The sequence below is a fragment of the Danio rerio genome, chromosome 15, assembly GCF_049306965.1.
Source record: "Danio rerio strain Tuebingen ecotype United States chromosome 15, GRCz12tu, whole genome shotgun sequence".
Lineage (NCBI taxonomy): Eukaryota > Metazoa > Chordata > Actinopteri > Cypriniformes > Danionidae > Danio > Danio rerio.
The window spans coordinates 4,275,259-4,295,924 of NC_133190.1; the positions used below are offsets into that span (position 1 = coordinate 4,275,259).

Sequence of the window (20,666 nt, forward strand, 5' to 3'; positions counted from 1 at the left end):
TGAGGCCCCTGGTAGCTTGACGCTTCTATTGTCTTATTTGTAGGTTGCTATAAATACAAATTTAATGTAAATGTATGTTCTATATAATACAAATATAACCTACTGTGTTGATGTTTGTTATTATGGTTGTCTATTGTGCTCACCTGTTCCTTGTGTGTGTTGCCTAATGTGTTTATACCATATGTAATGTAATGTAATCTAATGTGTATTTATAAACCGCATTTATTGTGTATGATCATGCACCCAAAGCGCTTCACAATCACGAGGGAGGGTCTCTCCATTCCACCACCAGTGTGCAGCATCCACTTAAATAATGTGACGGCAGCCACAGGACAAACGGCGTCAGCACGCTTACCACACACCAGCTATAGGTGGAGTGGGATACAGTAATAGAGCCAATTTTGCAACCCGGGCTCATTGTGGAAACGTAGCCCCGCGGACGTTTCTGCGGACCGCGATTTACGTCCCGGGAGGTACGTATTCGAGCGTTTTTTTGTTTTCGCGGATCCGCGAGAGGCCGCTGGGCGCGGGCAAAAAGCGCAAAAAGCCGCCGGATCGGAAAAAAATAAAAGAAAAAAAGTAAAAGCCCTCGTCTTCGATTTCAACCGCGTTTTCGGATCCTGCCGCATTCTTGGCCTTATTTTTCGGATTCCATTTTTCGTCTTACCTGATTTCCGGAACCTGCTGTTCCCCGGACTCAATCCCGGTCGTCGTCCACCGTGGCTGGCTCCTCCTCCTCCTCCTCCTCGTCCGGGGCCTCCGCTCCGCCGACGCAACGCTGTGAGCTAGGCGGACAAACTGATTGCGTCGGGAATGCCCTCCACTCGGAGGCGAGCCGTCGGCCGGCGAGCGCGAAGAGGAGGGGCGGAGCGGCGCCACACCGCCCCGCAGCAATCGCTCGAAAAAAACCAAACACGGCCTTTACGTACCTCCGGCCACGTAAATCGCGGTCTCCAGAAACGTCCGCGGGGCTACGTTTCCAGAATGAGCTTGGGTTGCAATTTTGTGGATAGGATGATTGGGAGGCCATGATGGGTTAGAGCCAATGGAGGGAATTTGGCCAGTACACCAGGGATACACCCCTGCTCTTTACAAGAAGTGCCATGGTATTTTTAATGACCAATGTCAAGACGTTAGTCTAATGTGTCATCCAAAAGACAGCGCTCACTGACAGTATAGTGTCCCCTTCACTTTACTGGGACATTAATGGCCTGTTTCCACTGAGTGGTACAGTACGGTTCGGTTTGGTCGTTTCCACTGTCAAAAGCGTACCAAACCAAACCGTACCGTACCACTTTTTCGGCATCCTTTCGAAAGGGTACCAAACGGGAGAAAGGGTACCAAAAGGTGGAGCTACACGTGCAGCTGAACGCTGATTGGTTACAGAGATAAGTCACGAACTCGTGGAGCTACACAGAACGTAAACAAAGGAATCGCCATGTTTTTTTAAATACAAAGCCGAGACATTACATGGAAATACTATATGCATATAATAACCAGCCATGGATGACCCGAGCTCAAACAAACCTTGCTGTCGTCTCGGTGAACAGACACAAAGCCAAGAAGAAAAATCTGCCGTGTTCTGTTGTTGTTTTACGAGCCCTTCTAAAAGTGCGAGCGGTATTCGCTTTCTTCCGGGAGCTCACGATCGCTTCTATATTTGATATAACGAAGAGAAGCCGTCAAAACACAGGAGCAAAATTGTTTTAGCAACCTAAATCATAAAGAAACGGCCATGTTTATCTTCGTCTTTTGGACTAATTTGAACTGGGAATGACAAAATTACTCTATCAAAGCTTACATGTGCTGGTGAAGATTACAGACACAGATGAGAGGTTTGAGCTCAAGTAAGGACTAAATGTTTGCTGTGTGTAATTTTTCTGTATGTGTTCATATATGTTGCATTTATGTATTTATTTTATATAATTACAGACGTTACAGTAGCCTATTTCACACAGTCATTGATCTGCAGTTATAATCAAATCATGTTTATAGAAAAAGTTAGTAATAAACATTTATAAACAAGTATTTATGTGTATAAAGCATCCGTTTTGTGAGAAGTGCGGCTCATTAGGATATGTGAACGACCCGTACAGCTTTACTGTACACATTTATTCGAGCGAGCATGACGTCGACTTTGTCATACACCACGCCCACCAAAAGGGTACCCTTGGTGGTGGAAACGCAAGCCTGATAAAGGTGATCCGTACCGGCCCGAACCGTACCAGTCAGTGGAAACGAGGCATAAGTCACCCAGCTGGCCTCACTAACACCACTTCCAACAGCAACCTAGTTAATCAAGTGGTCATCCATCCAGCTACTTACCAGGATCAGCCCTGCTTGGGTTCAGGGTGATGTGGCCGTGGCAATACCATGTTTGGTTGAGTTGACTGTTGGTTGTTATTATTGAGTTTTGTGTCTGATCTTCTAAGATTCTCTTGTGTATTTCTCTTTTTGGACTAAAAACTATTATAAAGTGCAACATTGCCAGAGATGGGTTGCAGCTGGAAGGGCGTCTGTTGCGTAAAAACTTATGCTGGTTAAGTTAGTGGTTCATTCCGCTGTGGCGACCCCAGATTAATAAAGGGACTAAGCTGAAAAGAAATTGAATGAATTAATGAATAAAGTGCAACAGTGTGTTGCTTGTATATAATTAAATAAAAATAAATGCAATTCAGTAAATAGTACTGTACATTAGGGTTGGGCATCTAAGCTATAATGCCGATCCGATACGCATCTCGATACAAAGAATACGATCCGATATATTAGCGATACATTTGTGACATATTGCGATGCAACACGATACGATTCACACCCATATCACGATACGATGCGATATTTCAGCACTAACTAATTAGATCAAGTTTATGAGATGATGTGAAAGAGGATGCTGTGCCATTGAATGAGTTTGATTATTTATAAACCAAGCAAAACCAAGACTTTTTTTACAAACTGGCTCTTCTCTCAGAGCCAGAGTGTCAGTTTACAGTAGAGGGCCATTTTAGAACATATAGCACATATTATTTAAGTATTTTCAAGATAAACAGAATGTATAAGTGCAATATATATTAAAAATATATATATATTTGCACTCTTTCAACATAAAGGTTGAGCATTGCACAACAAGAATTGGGATTTAACTTTTCAACTATGAAAACAAGTTTTACAAAGATATTTTGCCACTGATTATTCAAAACTTAAGGTCGTGAACTAGCAGTGTTATGCTGCTTTGAAACATCACTGTCACTGTAAACAACAGGCTAATAAAAATATAACAAACCAGCAATCTTCTTGCTGTGAGGTGGTCAAACTACCCACTGTGCCACCGTGACACCCATTATATTTATCATTATTATTATTAATATTATTATTATTATAATTAAATAAAAATTAACAGGAGGAGGTGTTTAAAACCTTCGTTCTCCGTGACACTAGGCTGAATATCTTTGCAGATGAACAATGCAATAGCATTCGTTATTGGCGTAGAGCGCACAAAACTGTTGCGCACGGAAAAAAAAACTTGCAATGCTTTTCTCACCACTTTTGGAGCTGGTTGAAGCAGTGCGAAAGCCGGGGATGCAGGAACACTGGAAGATGCTTTCACAACAACACCGTGGCGCCACTTCAAGTGAGATTTCAGATTAGTCGTACTGCCCGCGTATTTTAAAGATGCGCGGCACATTTTGCAAATTGCATCTGTCCTGTCATGTCGTCCATCCTTAAATCCATAATGTTGCCATACTTTAGATTTAAAACTCAGTGAGGAATAAAATGTTTGTTTTGCTTCTCACGCTTTCTGAGGGCGCTCCACTAGCTTCATCCGCACACCTGATACACTGAGTTGTAGTGTAAGTGTACACATCCGCAAATCCGTTGCTAAGGCTTACTTTATGTAGGTCGATTAAATTATGCGCCAAAAACAGGTTGACAACACTTGTTAATAAATAAAAAATACATTCTATATTAAAAATATAAGCTGTATCTCGGAAAAATCGATGCATCTCGCAAAAAACGATGCATCTCGATTTGCTTCCAAAATTTCATTCATCCTCTGCTGCTCAACCGATGCACTCGCATCGTGCACGCGCATGACCGCGAATCGATACATATCTATGAATCTTCCCATCCCTACTGTACATTTATTTACAAAATGATGTGTTTATACATGATTTTAATCTTGATAAATATTGTTAAATATTCAGCATTTCATTAACAAACAGCATATTAGTATTAACTAAACAATATTTTGACACACAGACGTTTATATATATATATATATATATATATATATATATATATATATATATATATATATATATATATATATATATATCAATTTAAATGACACATTCTTATACATAAATATTAAAGTGCATAAGGATAAAATATCACATTGAAATATATTTAAAACAGCTTATTTCTATTTGTGCATTTGGCACATTGTTGTTTACAGTGCTTAATCTGATGTTCAAGTGTTCCCTGGGATTCAAACGTAGAGTGTTGCCATCATTATCAGCCAGCTGAGCCACAGGAACCCCAGATTCGAGGACATGAAGTGACTCTCCTAACACACTTCTCATTTATGTTTCCTCTTTGGTTAAAATAAAGTAATCAGTCATAGTTGACTGTTTAACCCGAACAACATCATTCTCACATGCAGATGACAATTACTTCATTTCAAGCTGGAACAACCTAAAAAGAAAGAAAAAACAAATACGCTGTTTAAGTGTGATTTAAAAAATGTGATTTTTTTTAATAAACTATCCCATCCCTAGTTGTAAAACATCTTTGTCATGTAACTTTACCCTTTTACCACCTCTAAGAGTGCTTTCACACATAGACTTTTGTTTCGGAACCTGGCGCGTTTCCCTAGCTAGCGTGGTTCGTTTTGCAAATGTGAATCAAGCAATCGCACTTGCCTGAATGAGGTGGTCTCGGCTCGATTGAAATTAACTCTGGAGCGGGTCGATTGTAGTGAGAAAGCCAACCCAGACTCATTCTGAAAACGTAGTTCCGTTTACGTTTCTGGAGACCGCGAAATACGTGGCCGGAGGTACGTATAGCCGCATTAAATTTTTTGAAGCGTACGCTGCGGGGCGGTGTGACGCCGTTCCTTTCGGTGCTCGCCTGCCGGCCGGCCGCTCGCTCACCTTCGTGTGGAGGGCTTTCTCGCTGCAACCAGTTTGTCTGGTTTAGCTCATCGTGTCCGTCGGCAGACTGTAGGCGCAGAGAGAGAGGAGCTGAGCGGCGACGACAACCGGGCTCGAGTATGTGAATCCAGCAATCGCACTTGCCTGAATGAGGTGGTCTCAGCTCGATTGAAATGAACTCTGGAGCGGATCGATTGTAGTGAGAAAGCCCCAGGCTCTTTCTGAAAACGTAGTTCCTTCTACGTTTCTAGAGACCGCGAAATACGTGGCCGGAGGTACGTATAGCCGCATTTAATTTTTTGAAGCGTACGCTGCGGGGCGGTGTGACGCCGTTTCTTTCGGTGCTCGCCTGCCGGCCGGCCGCTCACTCACCTTCGTGTGGAGGGCTTTCTCGCTGCAACCAGTTTGTCTGGTTTAGCTCATCGTGTCCGTCGGCAGACTGTAGGCGCAGAGAGAGAGGAGCTGAGTGGTGACGACAACCGGGCTCGAGTCCGGGGAACATCAGCTCCAGAAATCAGTTAAGAAAACAAAAACAAAATCCCAAAAATAAAGCGAACGAGTTCATAACGGGATGAGAATGTGGTCAAAATCCAAAAGCGTGGTCAAAATCAGAAGAGGGCTTTTATTTTTCTGGATGGCTTTTTGTCAATCGTCGTTGGTCGGGTTCAGGGAAGGAGGAAGGTGTGTGGGTCGGCCGATTGGCCGGTCGCACGGTCAATCATTCTGTCATTCAGACAGACAGACGGGAGGTCGTTCGACAGTGGCCTCTGCTGGGTTTAGCGAACGGTGCTCAAGAGAGATGTTTGAGGCACAAAAAAGCGTGCACAGTGGCCTCTCGCAGATTCGCGAAAACAAAAACTGCATAAATACGTACCTCCCGGGACGTATTTCTCGGTCTCCAGAAACGTCCACGGGTACTATTTTTTTCAGAATGAGCCTGGGTTGGAGAAAGCAATACAATCTGAACCAGGCAATATCACAGAGTATTATCAATATGTAAATGTCATACAGTATATGGCTATATGAAGGGAGAATTATGAGTGGGGTGGGAAGTCATTCCTACCGGTAAATGTGCGTTTCATGTCAAATACGAAAGTGAAAGCATGTTAACTATTAACGAGAGCTGTTTATCCGTTAGGAAAACTGACTGAACAGCAGTCTTGGCTTATCTTTTATGTCTCTATATAATGTAGAGCCCATAATGCAACGGCTATGTATGAGGAAGTCTTAGCTCTGATTTATATATTGTGGCGATGTCTGTGGGTATCACCATTCAAAATGAAAGCACAGCTACTGCTTATATTGTCTTATTGCTCATCGTCATAAATTAAAATAAGGACGCATGAAAGCTGAGCGGGACTCTGCAAAATAACTGTGAAACTCTGATCAATGTGAGGAGAGTTTACTCGCACGTGACTTGTTTTAGCTCTTTTGGTCCATTTAGAAACTTTGCAGTGTGAAAGTGAACCGCTCCAAGAACAAAAAGCAACACAGTAACAACTTTAATCCCTCTTTCGGAACAAAATAATTGATCCTCATGTGTGAAAGCACCTTTAGTCTCCTGTTACTTTTTAATTTAATATTCAATTTTGACAATTTTGACTTGAAATGTACATTTTAATAAAGGAAAATTATTTTGAACATGTATACCTTGTTCTTGCAGAAGTGTGGTCCACACATGAACTCCAGAAAGGCGATGAAGAGATGCAGGACACAGGAGATGAGCTGAAGGCCACTGGCGACCATGAGAACAGAGAAAAGCAGCAGATTCCAGATCACGACTCCTCGTGGCTCCACACAGGCAGATGCCCATCGCTCTGGCTCATACAGATACAGCGTCTGTCTGAATTAACAGTCACAGATGAACACTTCCATCATTTACTTACACAGTATAGCCTATCATTATTTGAGTGCACAGAACAGAAAGCAAGATGTAAGTAAATTTGGTCCCTAATGCCTAATTTGCATAGATAAGAGTCTGTTTTCTTACCCAGTTTTGATTAGCTTTAATGGTCTTTCCCACTTTAGGCCTTGAGTTCCGTTATGTAAACATAAAGGTCCCAGTGCCAAACCAGTCCCGCTGACCCAAAAGCACAAGCCAGCAGCCAGAATAGCCAAACATGTGTAGCCCATTTTACGCAAAACCTGGACAGATAAGAAAAATAATAATGACGACAATAATTCACCCAAAAAAAATCTTGTTTCAAGGAAAAATCGTGATAATTATTTTTAAAAAATCGTAGTATTTGTTTAGATGTTAATGCTGATGGTTAAAAAGAAAAGCAAAATACAATCTTATTTGTATAATCTTACCTCGGCAGCAAAATAACAGCATCCTGTCTTTTCGTAGTGTGTTGTAAAACCTCGAGCAGCTACAAGCACCTAAAAATACATATAAATAAAAAATATAAATGTGTCATTCCAATTTTATTTATTTAAATTTTTTACAGTGTTATCGATTTTTAAATAGTTTTATTTTTATATTTTCTGTTTTTATTTTAAGTTTATTTTCAATAGTTTTATTTTTTTCCAGAGTTATGTTTGTCTACAAAATGTTTTTTATTATTTTATTTTATTTTAGTGTGTGTGTGTGTGTGTGTGTGTGTGTGTGTGTGTGTGTGTGTGTGTACATTAATGGTGGGCTGTTATCGACCATTATTGTCGTTATCGAATCTTATTGCGCGATAAAAAAAAAAATCGCCGTTAATCTATTATCAAAGTTGGGTCAGATTCTTGGTCTATTCTACGCAAGCTACTGTATGATGACTTTCACCTTGATATGTTAGCGCAATTGTTTACATGACCGGTGAGCCATCTGACAAAAAAGTGCCCTTCTGAATCAAATCAGCAGGATGCCCTTCTGGATCTTTCACTTACTTCGAAGAGTAGACACTGCTGACTATGTTTACATGGAGATCTGTAATCTAGTTATTTGCTTTAATAGAAAATACTATTAATAAGGTATTTACGTGAAGTGCTTTCATGTAAGAGTTTCCTGTAATTTTGGGTGACTTTAACTGCAGTTCGACAGTTTCACATTCACTCATGAACATTTCATTTATGCCCCTGTGACAAATTGGGGTATTAAATGCAAATAAGGAGTAAGAGATGATGAGAATGTTATGGGATTTAATAATGCATGCCAAACTGAAAGAAACAAATTCCCGCATTTCGCGATGTGTGTGTGTGTGTGTGTGTGCGCAGTGTTTTACTGACAGCCATGTGTGTGGATCTTGTCAGAAAATATGGCGAAAGTCCTACATGACGGTAATAGTTTGATTGCAGTGTTTACTTCAGTAATGCCACTAATATCTGCATACTTCACATCTTAATTCCATTTCTGTTTAGTTCAGTGATGACTTTAATCGGATTAAGGTGATCAAAAATCGCTGTTTGGAGCTTATGTAGGCCTACAGTTCAAAAATTCATGTTCAACTGAATAAACAGTTAGTAAACACAAGTACATCTTATTGAAAATCATTTATTTTCATCACCAATTATCACAGTAGAACAGTTTCTCAAGCAGTCTGTGATGCATTTTGGAAACAGGAGATGAGCCCCTAATCTAATGCGCCACCTGGCTTGAGAAACCCTTTCTCGAAGACTTATTTTTGTCATTACTTGGGCAGCCAACATATTCTGAATGCCTTCTGCAGAATTCAAGTGACCCATTTTAATCTAGATTAAGTCTAAGATTACAATGAGATTAATCTAGATTTTAAAATTATCTATATATATATATATACTGTACATGATCCCAAAATCAAACGTATTATGTTGCACAATAATATTTTAGCCTGTACACATGCAGCTAACTTCAAACTAAGTGGAAACTCACCAGAAATCCAGATGCCCAGATGCCAGAACACCACAAGGCCTCTGCAGTCACATGACCCTTTGCCAGATACCGATACTTCATGTCAGGAAACAACAGCAGCAAGTTTGCAAGCATGGAGATGATCGCTGTAGGGATCAGAGTCAATCCCACACACCTGGAGCTGATATACATCTCTGCGGCGCAGATCCTGCATCACATGTTACATTAAGTTTCATTGCACGTCTCATCAAAGCATCATTTATGAACAATGTGAATTTTGGCATTACATAAAATACAGTATAAAACCAAGTTGCATTGGTTGCAATTTATGCTACCCAGGTAGAAAAGAATTCTGGCCCGGATTTGGCATAAAGCTGGCCCAGCAGGCATTCATCTGCCACTGGCATATTGCATGTGGGCCACACATGGCCCAGGTTTGGCAGAGGTGGCACCGTCTTTAAGGCGGCCAGATGACATGGGCCAGATGTCAAATGTAGTATTTGGCCCAGATATAAAAAAAATGTATAAGTTTGGCCTCATAAGTTTGACCTATCTTGACTCACATTTAAAATCCTTTTAATTATTTTAAATAAGTAAGTGTAAGGAAATATATTAATACACAAAATAATGTGCATCTTCCTGTTTGCATCTTCTTTAGCCTTCATTTATATCCAGAAAACTTTCAAGATATAATTGTTTGAATTATCAATCTGTTCTAACCTGTGTTGCTAATGGAATTTGGCTTTCAGACAATGGCCCAGTTATGGGTTAATAACCTGGCTAAACTTAACCCAGACATGGTCCATGTTTGGCCCTTGCCTGGAAGCTAGACTTAGTCCAATTATGTACCGTAATTCACTGCGGCATTTTGACCATGCAAAAGCTGATTGTGTGGGCCAGAGAAATTTTGCTATGTGGGTATTAACTGCTGGTTTATTACCTGCCTGCACTGTTATAAAAACTATTCCTGTTAATCAATAGTTTCAATATTTTAGTGATTTTCATTTATTTACTGTTGTGAATTGAATTATTGGATGTTGATCTCTGCTCTGTCGACTATTGATGTTGAAAATTCAACTCTGCAGTTTAACAAAGTGATCTTTGTTGACATTTTAGTAGCTTGAAATATTGTATCGTGTAAGAAATCATAAACTGAGAAATAAGTCTGTAAAAGTATGTACTGGCAGTTTATTATAAATGTTTTGTAAGATAATATACAACGCCAACCCAGTCAATATATCACTTTAAACTAATAAAAATGCTAAGACAAGTCACTATTTCGACCTTTTCAAAGTTGTTGGAGGAAAGATCAAGGTCCCAAAAGCACAAATAAATGGAATGAAAAACAGGAATCACAAAACATGTAAAACTGGAATTTACGGATATTTTTTTACAGTGTATTATTAAAATCTTAAACACAGTAATTTTTATTTAATATTTAAAATCTTAAACAAAGTAAATCTTAAACCCAGTAATTTTTGAAGGATGTTTAGAACGGCTTTTAGGGGTTTTTGCATCTGAACTCTTCATATATATATATATATATATATATATATATATATATATATATATATATATATATATATAAAATCTTATTTTTTAGTTTTTTATTTCAGTTTTCCCTCTCTGGAGACTAATGTACATCACATTATAGCCTTAGCGTACCACACCTGAAACACAGATTGTCGAAAAATCGTCAGTGGCAGGGAATCGTTTTCTTTCGTCAACTATTGGGAAAGATACCATACCATGTAATGTAATGTTTGTGAGTGCGCAGGTGAGACATCATTTTGCGAGAGACATTCAAATACATCACGTGCGCTGCGTATACAACGTTTATGAGTAATGTAAAAATAATTGCAAACTGAAATAAATAAAATGAGTTTAATTGGTTTAGAATTTGATGTTTTATGATTTAAATTGTTTGCGATTATTTTGCGTTTAATCAAGAATTTTGTAGGATCGCAAAAAATGGCTACTTTTTGTGTTATTTTGCGTTGGATTCAGTGATCGCAGAATCACAAAAACCTAGCAGGTCTGATTTGTAGTTAATGAAGCTAGAAGTGTTAGTGGATGGTTCGTTCATACTGTGAATTGAGAACTAAAGTGTTACCTACAGTTGCATTAATGTTAGTTGATGTATTTAGTAACATGATCAAACAACGAACAATATTCATTGCCATACTTATTCATCGTGACTGAAAAAAACTTAGATTGATGTATTGCTGTTTTAGTTTCTGTCAGCTTTGCATTTAATTAAAGAATTAGTAAGCTATTACAACTCAGAACAATGTTTTGTGTCTAGTTTTTATGTTATGTAGCAAGTAGCCAAGTAATAAGTGGGATAAAGTAAATCCAGATGGTTGTTTTCAAAACATAAGAGACCAATCACATCGAATGCGTTTTTTGCGTTGAGAGTCGCCTTTTTGAATGGTTTACTAATGGCCGTGCGTGTTTTGCCCGCTGCTCATGCGCCCCTCGTGTTTTAACCGCCTGCTGCGCTGCACGCTTTTGCAGTTGCACGCATTTGAATCAACAGCAACACTCACTCACAATACACATCTGATTCAACTAAACTAAACTTCACTGTAAATTGTGAGCGATCCATTTGTTTAAAAAAAATTACAACAAACAAAAGCTTACCTTTTCAAGAAGAGTGGAAAATAGTGGATTATATGTGGTCAGAGATAGCAAGTGTTGTCTGTGATGCTCTGAAGACTCTTCAGCAGTGATTGAATATTCCAAGATGAGGAACCGTGTCTGCTTAAATACTGCTGTGTGTTTCCTCCCCACATTTATGTGACACACACAAGCAGCTGACAAGGCTAAAATCCAAAACAGTCATGGTGTACAAATAAATCTGCAGTTTGGATTTATACATTAAACTGGCCAATGGCACTCACTAATTGTGAATTTCTTGAAGAGTTCAAATAGAAAAGCCACTAAGTGCAATCAGAATTGTTCTTCTAAAATAATCATCCTTTGTTTATGTCCATTTATTTCACTTTAAAGGCAATGAAAATAACCTAATCATCATCATAAAAGTGAAAAAAACTGAACATAAATGTAACTGTAATTTTTCATATGGCATTTAGAGGATTTGCATTTGAACTCTTCATTTACTTATATAATTATGTCATATACTCAACCCAGGCTTATTCTGTAAATACATCTATATACATTTCTGGATACCACAAAATACGTCCCAGGAGGAAAGTTTTTTTTTTTGTGAATCCTTGAGGCTGCTGTGTACGAGTTTTTTTCTCGCGAGTGTCATTTGCGCCTGCTGTTCTCGCGTAAACCCAACAGAGACCGCTGTTGACTGACTGTTTGACTGACTGACTGACTGACCCACCCTCCTCCTTCCCTAAACCCAACCAATTTTACTGATTGACTGGCCCACCTACAGTACTTCCCTAAATCCAACCAACAATTTTCAAAAGCAATCCAGAAAAAGAAAAGCCCTCGTCTGATTTTTACCACATCCTCACCCTGTTTATTTACTATTTCTTTAATTTTTTGGATTGTGTTTTTATATTACCTTCTTTCTGGAACCGTTCTTCACTGAGCTCGAACCTCGTCATCGTGGTCACCTCCCCTCTGCGTCTCAAGTCCGCCAATGTAGATGGCGAGCTAACTGGGCAAACTGGTTACAGCAGGAAAGCTGTTCACACAGAGATAAGCGCTGAGCTGGTAAGCGCAAAAAAGGAATGGCGTCATACCGCCCTGTAGCGTTAAAAAAAAATGAAATGCAGCCATATGTACCTCTGGCTACATAATTTGCAGTCTCCAGAAACGTATATAGGGCTACGTTTTTAGAATGAGCCTATGTTGCATATACTGTATACGGTTGACCTCATAATTATTATCTTATGAAGTTCAATTTTATTTCAAATATTTCCTAAGTGCTATTTAATGTACAGAATATTTTAAACGAAAATGGATGGGGATGATTGGGAGGCTACGATGGGTAGATGCCGATGAAGGGAATTTGACCAGGACACTAAGGTTACACCCCTACTCTTTACAAGAGTAGCCATGAGATTTTTAATGACCACAGAGAGTCAGGACCTCGGTTTAACATCTCATCCGAAAGATGACAGTATTCACTTTTTACTGGGGCATTAGGACTCACACAGGCCACAGGTTAAGTGCCCTCTGAAGGCCCACTTCCACCAAAAACCTAGTTTTTTCCATACCGACCAGGCTCAGCCCTGCTTAGCTTCAGTAAGTAACTGGTCTTGGGTTGCAGGGTGATATGACTTTGGCAATTAGATTAAAGTTATGTTAGTTAGGCAGGTTATTGGACAACAGTGGTTTGTTCTGTGGCTAACAGAAAAAACAAAAACAAGGAAACATGTCAACGGAAATACTCTAATGCTGTGTTCATACCAGACACAGCAAGCGTAGATAAATCGTGCTATTCACATGTAAATAGACGCGTAAACATTTTAAGTTTACTCGCTTCATTTTGCGCGTCAAACTCCCTTTACAACAGACGCAGATTTGCGTCATGGGCAGGGCTTCTGTCTGCCCGGTGGCTTTGTTGATAAATTGCTAACATGGATTTTATTGAGCGAATAACTTCATGTGCTTTATGAAGGCTGAAAAACAGCGTCAATTCGTTTGGAGCAGTGTCTAACTCCACTAGATCCTTTCAGAGGTGCACCCAGCTCTGCAAGCTCATAAACTCCCCCAGAAACTGAACCTGGATGATGGAAGCTTTCAGCCGTGCTTCTGACTGAGCCAAGCCCAGTTTGATGAACTGTTGTCGGCAGGAGGATTTTCCCCCCCAGGACGCTAACAACAGGCGCTACGTCATAATCACAACCCCCACAAAAGCAAGCTCCCAATTGGTTAACGCGGTGCGAATGTCCGCTGAAGTTTAGATTTTCGAACTCGAGATATTCGCGTAAAACACGAGAGGATGTCTGTTCGCGTCTTTGCATGGACTTAACATGTAAATCACTCGCGCTTGACGCATCTTCCGCGTCTGATGTGAATGCAGCATAAAAGTTTGCTTGCTCTATTAAACAGCACCTGAGGAATATTTTTAAAAAATTCTAGGAGGGCTAATAATTAATAACTGTTACAATAATAACTAATTATTAATACATTTAAAGTTGTAAGAAATGCTATTTTTAAGATTTAATCAGTGCTTTTGTCCTTTTTATGTCAGTTAAATCCACCGTTGTAATTGCATATGTAAGAGTGACATATTCAAAATATCTCCTTTTCTTCTCTTTCTCCAGTGGAATAAAGTGAGTCATATTGATTTCTTTTGGCATCAGGGTGAGCAAATATCTAAATTCACGTTTTTGCAGCAACTATTGCCTTAAACCTCCTGTAAATAATTTGCAACAAACGATTGCACAATAGTTTTTCACTGATTCATTGTGATGCTGTTCATGCTTGCACAATGTTTTCCTTTTGTTTTAGTGTGTCTTTTACATAAGTCCAATAATATCAGATTACAAAATAATTTTTTTTTTTACATTAATTTTCTTTGTATTCATATTTTGTGCCTTTACTTTGAAATTACTAAACAGCTGAGCCACTTTGTCCTTCTATGGCTGCATGCAACAAACCGGCTGTATGACCAAACTATGATGGTGTTCTGTTGCATCTAAAGAAGCCAAGTCAAATGACTCAACCTCAATCACAGTCAGCAGATTCACAAGACTCAAGCCTCCGTGAGGGGAATTCTGTATGTCTGACAAATCAGACACGCAACTATTATTATTGTTATTATTATCATCATTAGAAAATACAAATCTAAGTGAATATTAAACCCTGGGTCAAAAAAAAACAACAACATTGGGTGCATTTTATGCGGTTGGTATTATAAGGTTAAGATGTTTGTCTGTTTGTTGTTTTTTATTTTGCTTCAACATTTTAGAGCCTGTTTTCACTTTGTAAAATTCTTTTGTGCAAAATGAAAAGTTTCAATAGTTACATTTCGGTTTAAAGATGCTAATTAAATTTATGCGCAAAACTGAAATATTGCCTAAAAGATTTGCGACTAAAGATTGGATTTCATTCAGATTAACTTCCTGATAAATTGGCATCAACTATCAAAAAGAAAAACGGAATTTGCTGCAGCAGAAGAAGCTGCGCAAGTCTTTTTCTTATATAATAAATTGCTTGTGCCTCAGAAGATGACACTGATGTGCAAAAATGCACAGTGGATTTTTTTCAATATTACTGCTTATTTTTTTTAGGAGAAATGGACGCTGTGTGCTTCGGACCAAAACAGAAAAAAATCATCCAGACTGTTACAAGTATGGTTGGGTATCGTTTGGGTTTTTTCGATACCGATGCTAAATCGATTCTTTTAAAATAAATACCTTTTAGCCGCAAAATTAATCGACAAAAAAAAAAAAAAAAAAAAAAAATATATATATATATATATATATATATATATATATATATATATATATATATTTATATATATAATATATATCTCCTTATAATTGAACCATATAAATATATATTTATAATAAGTTTAAAGTAAACATCAATTCATATCTTATTCATTTGAATTGCATTAATATATTTATTTTGATCATTTGTTTATTAGCATAAATGCAAGATTTGCATTATGCTATAAACATTACATTAGCCTACTACTAACCTGTTGAAAGGCTGTCATCAAAATCAGGAAACATCTTTTTTCTGGGTTTGGGGCTTGTGACTACTTATACATGGACATCAGTGATCAAATGATTTGCCTTAATCTGAATTAGACAATAATATTATTCAGGTGTTTACATGAGCTGCTTTTTGAATGTTACATTCATGATTCCCAGTTACATGTAACAGCACATAGATCCATCAATGTAATTGTGTCACCAGCCTAATGTTTACTCCGCAGTTTGTGTCTGTGGTCCTTTAAGATATTAAAAAATTAAACTAATCAGATGGTGCTTTGTGGCATGGCAGAAAAATGAACAGTCATAAGTCTGACATGACTTGCGAATGACACTGACTTGCGAATTCTAAATGCATGGCGCTGCGCGGTGCTTCAGGTGCGCGGCCTGCTTTACGCAGGCACCGAAATTAGGCACCGAAATTCATATGCTGATTTGAACCGGTGCATACCAGTTTCAAAGGTACCGGTGCCATAGTGGCACAGAGTTTTGGTACCCAACCCTAAAAGCCAGATTCTGTCATGGTATGGTGTTGTGGCAGTGCCCTTAGCAATGGTAACTTGCACTTATGTGATGGCACCATTTATGCAAAAAAGTACCTAGAGATTTTGGAGCACATTATGCTGCATTCATTTCCAGGGACGCCCATGTTTCAACAAGACAATGCAAAACCACATTCAGCACACATTACAAAGTCCTGGCAGCGAATAAAAAGAGGATACAGGTACTTGAGTGGCCTGCCTGCAGTCCTGACCTGCCTCCAACAAAGAATGTGTTGCGCATTTTGAAGAGCAAAATGAAACAACGAAGACCCCATACTGGTGCCTACTTTAAGACTTGTTTGCAAGATTTGACACCTATAAATCACACTATTTCTTTTCTAATTTACTCAGTGTGATGTTCAGACCCAACTGTGTTAACCGCATCAGCTAAACTCTCCCACTCTAGTTTTTTCTTTTGTTGTTAATTCCGGAGAACAAACTTGCAAATAACAGCGCTTTTCTCCGGTCTACCTCCGAAAGCAGCACCTCCAATTCACATTCTGTTCAAAGTTTCTCTTCTTGCTGGCTTTTGCCTTTGCTTTTTCGTTGGGTTTTGCCAAAGTAGAGTCATTAGCATATTCATACGGGGGAGGAGGCAGGGAGGGGTTTTGTGCTCGTGCATGTTGCGCTCAGTTTCATGTTCATTCGGATGTACAAAAGAATATGCATGAGATTCGGCGTACACAGTGTTTCATACATCTGAATTTTTTTCTGGGTACGCACATCTACAGCTTTGTGCGTACGCAATGTTTTAGTAAGATTTCCACGCAAGTCTTCGTACATGAGGCCCCTGGCCACTATTCTGCAAGAGGAATGGATCAAAATCCCTCTGGCTGCTGTGCAGAAACGTACAGTATCTGTCATTCCCGAGACCAATCGATGCTGTATTAATGGTATAGGACAAGGATCACCAAACTTGTTCCTGGAGGTCCGGTCTCCTGCAGATTTTAGCTCCAACCCTAATCAAACACACCTAAACAAGCTAATCAAGGTCTCACTAGGTATACTTGAAACACCCAGGCAGGTGTGTTGAAGCAAGTTGGAGCTAAACCCTGCAGGGCACCGGACTTCCAGGAACGAGATTGGTGACCCCTAGTGTAGGTCCTCCTATTGTGGGTTTATTTACTCTGAGAAGTATTTAATGTCTGACAACATGGAATGTTCAATTGGAATTTAACATGCTGTCATCTCCACATGCATAGTCTAAAACAATGGTCTCAAATTGAATTCCTGGAGGGTCGCAGCTCTGCCACTTCCAACCACCTCCAACACTTTAGCTCCAGCCGCCGCCAACACTTTCAAAGAATTGATTTAAAATAGGTTAACGCTTCATCTTTGGATGTTGCTTTTTTTTTATCATTGGGGAATTTTTCTGTCAGAGTCACTAGAATATTACTCATGTTGTACAAAAGCACACGAGACTCAACCGGGAAGTGCTGCATCCAGCTTTAAGCCAAAAATATAGGAAATGCTAAAAGAAGACCATAACTGGTTATAAGTAAAGCGGAAAGGAAGTAACTGTGATTTGTTAAACTAGATATAGTGGAATGTGATGAGGCAAGCCTTGACCAAAAACTCAGTCTGGTTTGCTAATCATCTGACAGACTGTTTCCTTGGTTTCACATGACTTTTCTGAAGGTAGTATTTCTCACAATGCCATGTTTTATGTAATACAGCATAGAAAACCTCACACACGCCATGGGAATGCAGATCAGCAGTGATACCCAAGCTTTCATTGGGAAAGATGCTAGTCACATTAGCATCGGAGGCAGAATTAAGATGACAGGTTTCGAAACTATTATGTACTGTTTCAATTTCTTATAAAATACCCAGTCATTTGAGTAACTCATAACAAGTCTATTTTACCCACGTACGGTTTACATTGTCATCAAATGGCTTGTTCCATAACTAAGCATACTTTACTGTATTACTATTGCTTGCTCTTGGTTGCTGATGCTGTTTCTAAAGCATTTCATTAATCGCTATTCAAATACTAGTCATTTTCTTAATTTGCATAATTTTCGTTTAAGAAAATAGCCCCTCACACAGTGATAGCGGTAAATATCCGGAAAATTTGCGGAACGACTTTACCGGTAAATTCAAAAAAGCGCTGTTCTCACAGGCGAGGACGTTACGGAATTTTTCCGGAAAAGAGCATTCACACATCCATCGCAAAATGCCAGTAAATTCTGACATCATTAACCAGAAATGACCTCTAAATGGCTGCGCTTGTGTTTGTAAACATTTGACTACATTACAAACTCTTTGGATGGATCAGTATTGAGTACAACTCCAATGAAAACTTTCGCATGTCGAGATGTGCATGATATGTGTGTGTGCTGGCGCTATGGGCGCTCACGGGCACACGCAAAGCTTGAAGGTAAACAAACAACGGATTATCATAAACATTTTATCGATGATTATTTACACAGTTAGCATTAAGAAGGAACATAGAAACGTTATCTGACTAACATCTAGCAGCTAAAGGTGTCTGGAAAAATATTCAAAGGCTTTTATTCTCATAAACCGCGCGCACGTGAATGCGTCTGACTGTTCTGATTGGCTAAAGCAGGTGTCTCACGTCAGCACGCTCTAGACGTGGACGCGATGTTTACGGCAATCTTCCTTCTGCATTCACACAGCGCAGCATTCCGGCAAATTACCGGTAATGTTACAACTTCTCTTTCCGGAAAATAGCCAGAACGAATTTACCGGTATTTTCAAAAAGGGCCTGTTCACACATACAACCTTTCCGGAAAATTGCCGGTAATTTTCCGGAAAGGTCTGTATGTGTGAAAGGGGCTAATGTCTGCAGTAAAGCTGTACAGGTCGTTCACATATCATATGAGAAGCACTTCTCACAAAACAGATGCTTTATACACATAAATACTTCTGTATAAATGTTTATTACTAACTTTTCCATCAACATAATTTGATTGTAACTGCAGATCAATGACATGATAACATCTGCAATTATATAGGATAAATAAATGCAACATATATGAACACATACAGACCATTAAAGTCTCCAATTTGTTACTAATTACAGATAAACTACACACAGCATACATTTAGTCCTTATTTAGGTTCAAAAACAACACGAAATATAGCCCACAGTCAGAGCAAACCTCTTATCTGTGTCTTTAATCTTCAGCAGCACATGTGACCTCTGTTAGAAAGTAATTCTATCATTCCGAGTTCATAATAGTCCAAGAGGTGATGATAATAGGGTATATGCTGAAGCATGCTAATAGGTCTTTTAATTTGCCAGTAACCTGGGTTAATCGTTTCTGGTGAATTGTACGCCAATGCACAATGGGCACGTTTAAGGTCTGTTTTCTTTAAAAATCAGCCATCTCCACTGGCTGAGTGATATCCGATATAAGTGGATTTCAGACTGTACAAGAAGCCCTGCATTAAATTACCTTTTCCCCTGCCATGTCTTTATCATATGAGCATTTTTATTTACCCCAGTATATTCAATGGAGCTTCTGCGCAAGCCTGCCGATTCTGACAGGCGCGTGCGAGCAAATGGCTTTTTGTCTCGTTTTACGCTTGAGCAACTAAATGAATGCCAAAGTGTGTTTAACTGATTGTATTTGAATTACATTACAACATAAATGCTGTAAAAGGAACCGTGTAAAATAAAAATGAAAAACTCAATGACAGGTCACCACAGTTTATCAGTATGGGAAACACACTAGCTCGGAATATACCCCATAGTTAAACACAACGGTTTGCTCATGTTTGCTGAAAAAATAATTTGCTCCTTTGTTTTTTTTTGCGCGTCACTCTCGCATTTGTCCGTTTCTGAAAGGATCGGGTGTCAAAAGCATGTCAATAATCTAGCGCACATTATTATCTTCAGCTCAAGAAGTTTGTAGATAGACGAGAGCGCAAGACAGAAAGCGAAACAGCTCGCACTTGAGACGGGCTCATAAAAAAACTACAGGGCAGAGGGTAGAATCTGCTTTTTCTTGGCTTCGTAGATGTCCATCAAGAAAACAACAAGGTTTGTTTAAGCTCGGGTCGACCATGGCTTGTTATTATATGTATATATTATTATTAAGGGTGTCACGATCCTATAAATCCTCGATTCGATTACATTTTCGATTCTAAAGGCACTATTCGATTCGATTTTCAATTATGAATAATTAATTAATTAATGACCAATTAATTATTTGTAGCCTACCGTTTAAACTACCTGACCTGCATGGTCTTTGTTTTACCCATAAACAAATCATACAGTAAATGAATAAAGGCAAGATACACACATAATTACCACCTGTCAATCACTTTTTCTGCGGGACTCGTGAATAGGCAGTGATCTGTGTCGTTATAATGGCGTCTATAAAAAAAGATGCACAACCAACAGGAACCAGCCAACAGTATCTGAGGTGTGCGCTAAAATGACTAAGTACAAGTGAGTGAAAGATTGAAGCAGTCTTCTGGACTGCCTGGACCTGCTGTCTCGAGCGCATGGCTGTGAGTGCGTCTGTGTGGTCAC

The 20,666-nt window shown here is 39.1% G+C and overlaps 1 protein-coding gene across 1 annotated transcript; it reads right to left on the reverse strand.

The window, feature by feature from the left end:
* Positions 1–4,586: 4,586 nt before the first annotated feature.
* On the reverse strand, positions 4,587–10,087 carry LOC101885866 (transmembrane 4 L6 family member 19). Its single transcript, XM_021466309.3, has 5 exons — positions 8,989–10,087; positions 7,464–7,532; positions 7,141–7,295; positions 6,801–6,993; positions 4,587–4,692 (listed from the first exon to the last, which is right to left on the reverse strand). The coding sequence occupies exons 1-5, from the start codon at positions 9,157–9,159 to the stop codon at positions 4,678–4,680; spliced, it is 603 nt and encodes a 200-aa protein (XP_021321984.2). The 5' UTR covers positions 9,160–10,087; the 3' UTR covers positions 4,587–4,677.
* Between the last annotated feature and the right edge of the window lie 10,579 nt (positions 10,088–20,666).

Coding starts and splice junctions, on each gene's coding strand:
- LOC101885866 (XM_021466309.3), bottom strand. CDS start 9,159: ATGTATATCAGCTCCAGGTGTGTGGGATTGACTCTGATCCCTACAGCG. Junction 7,533..8,988: donor TCTGGGCATCTGGATTTCTG/GTGAGTTTCCAC, acceptor ATGTATTTTTAG/GTGCTTGTAGCTGCTCGAGG. Junction 7,296..7,463: donor GCTGTTATTTTGCTGCCGAG/GTAAGATTATAC, acceptor TTATCTGTCCAG/GTTTTGCGTAAAATGGGCTA.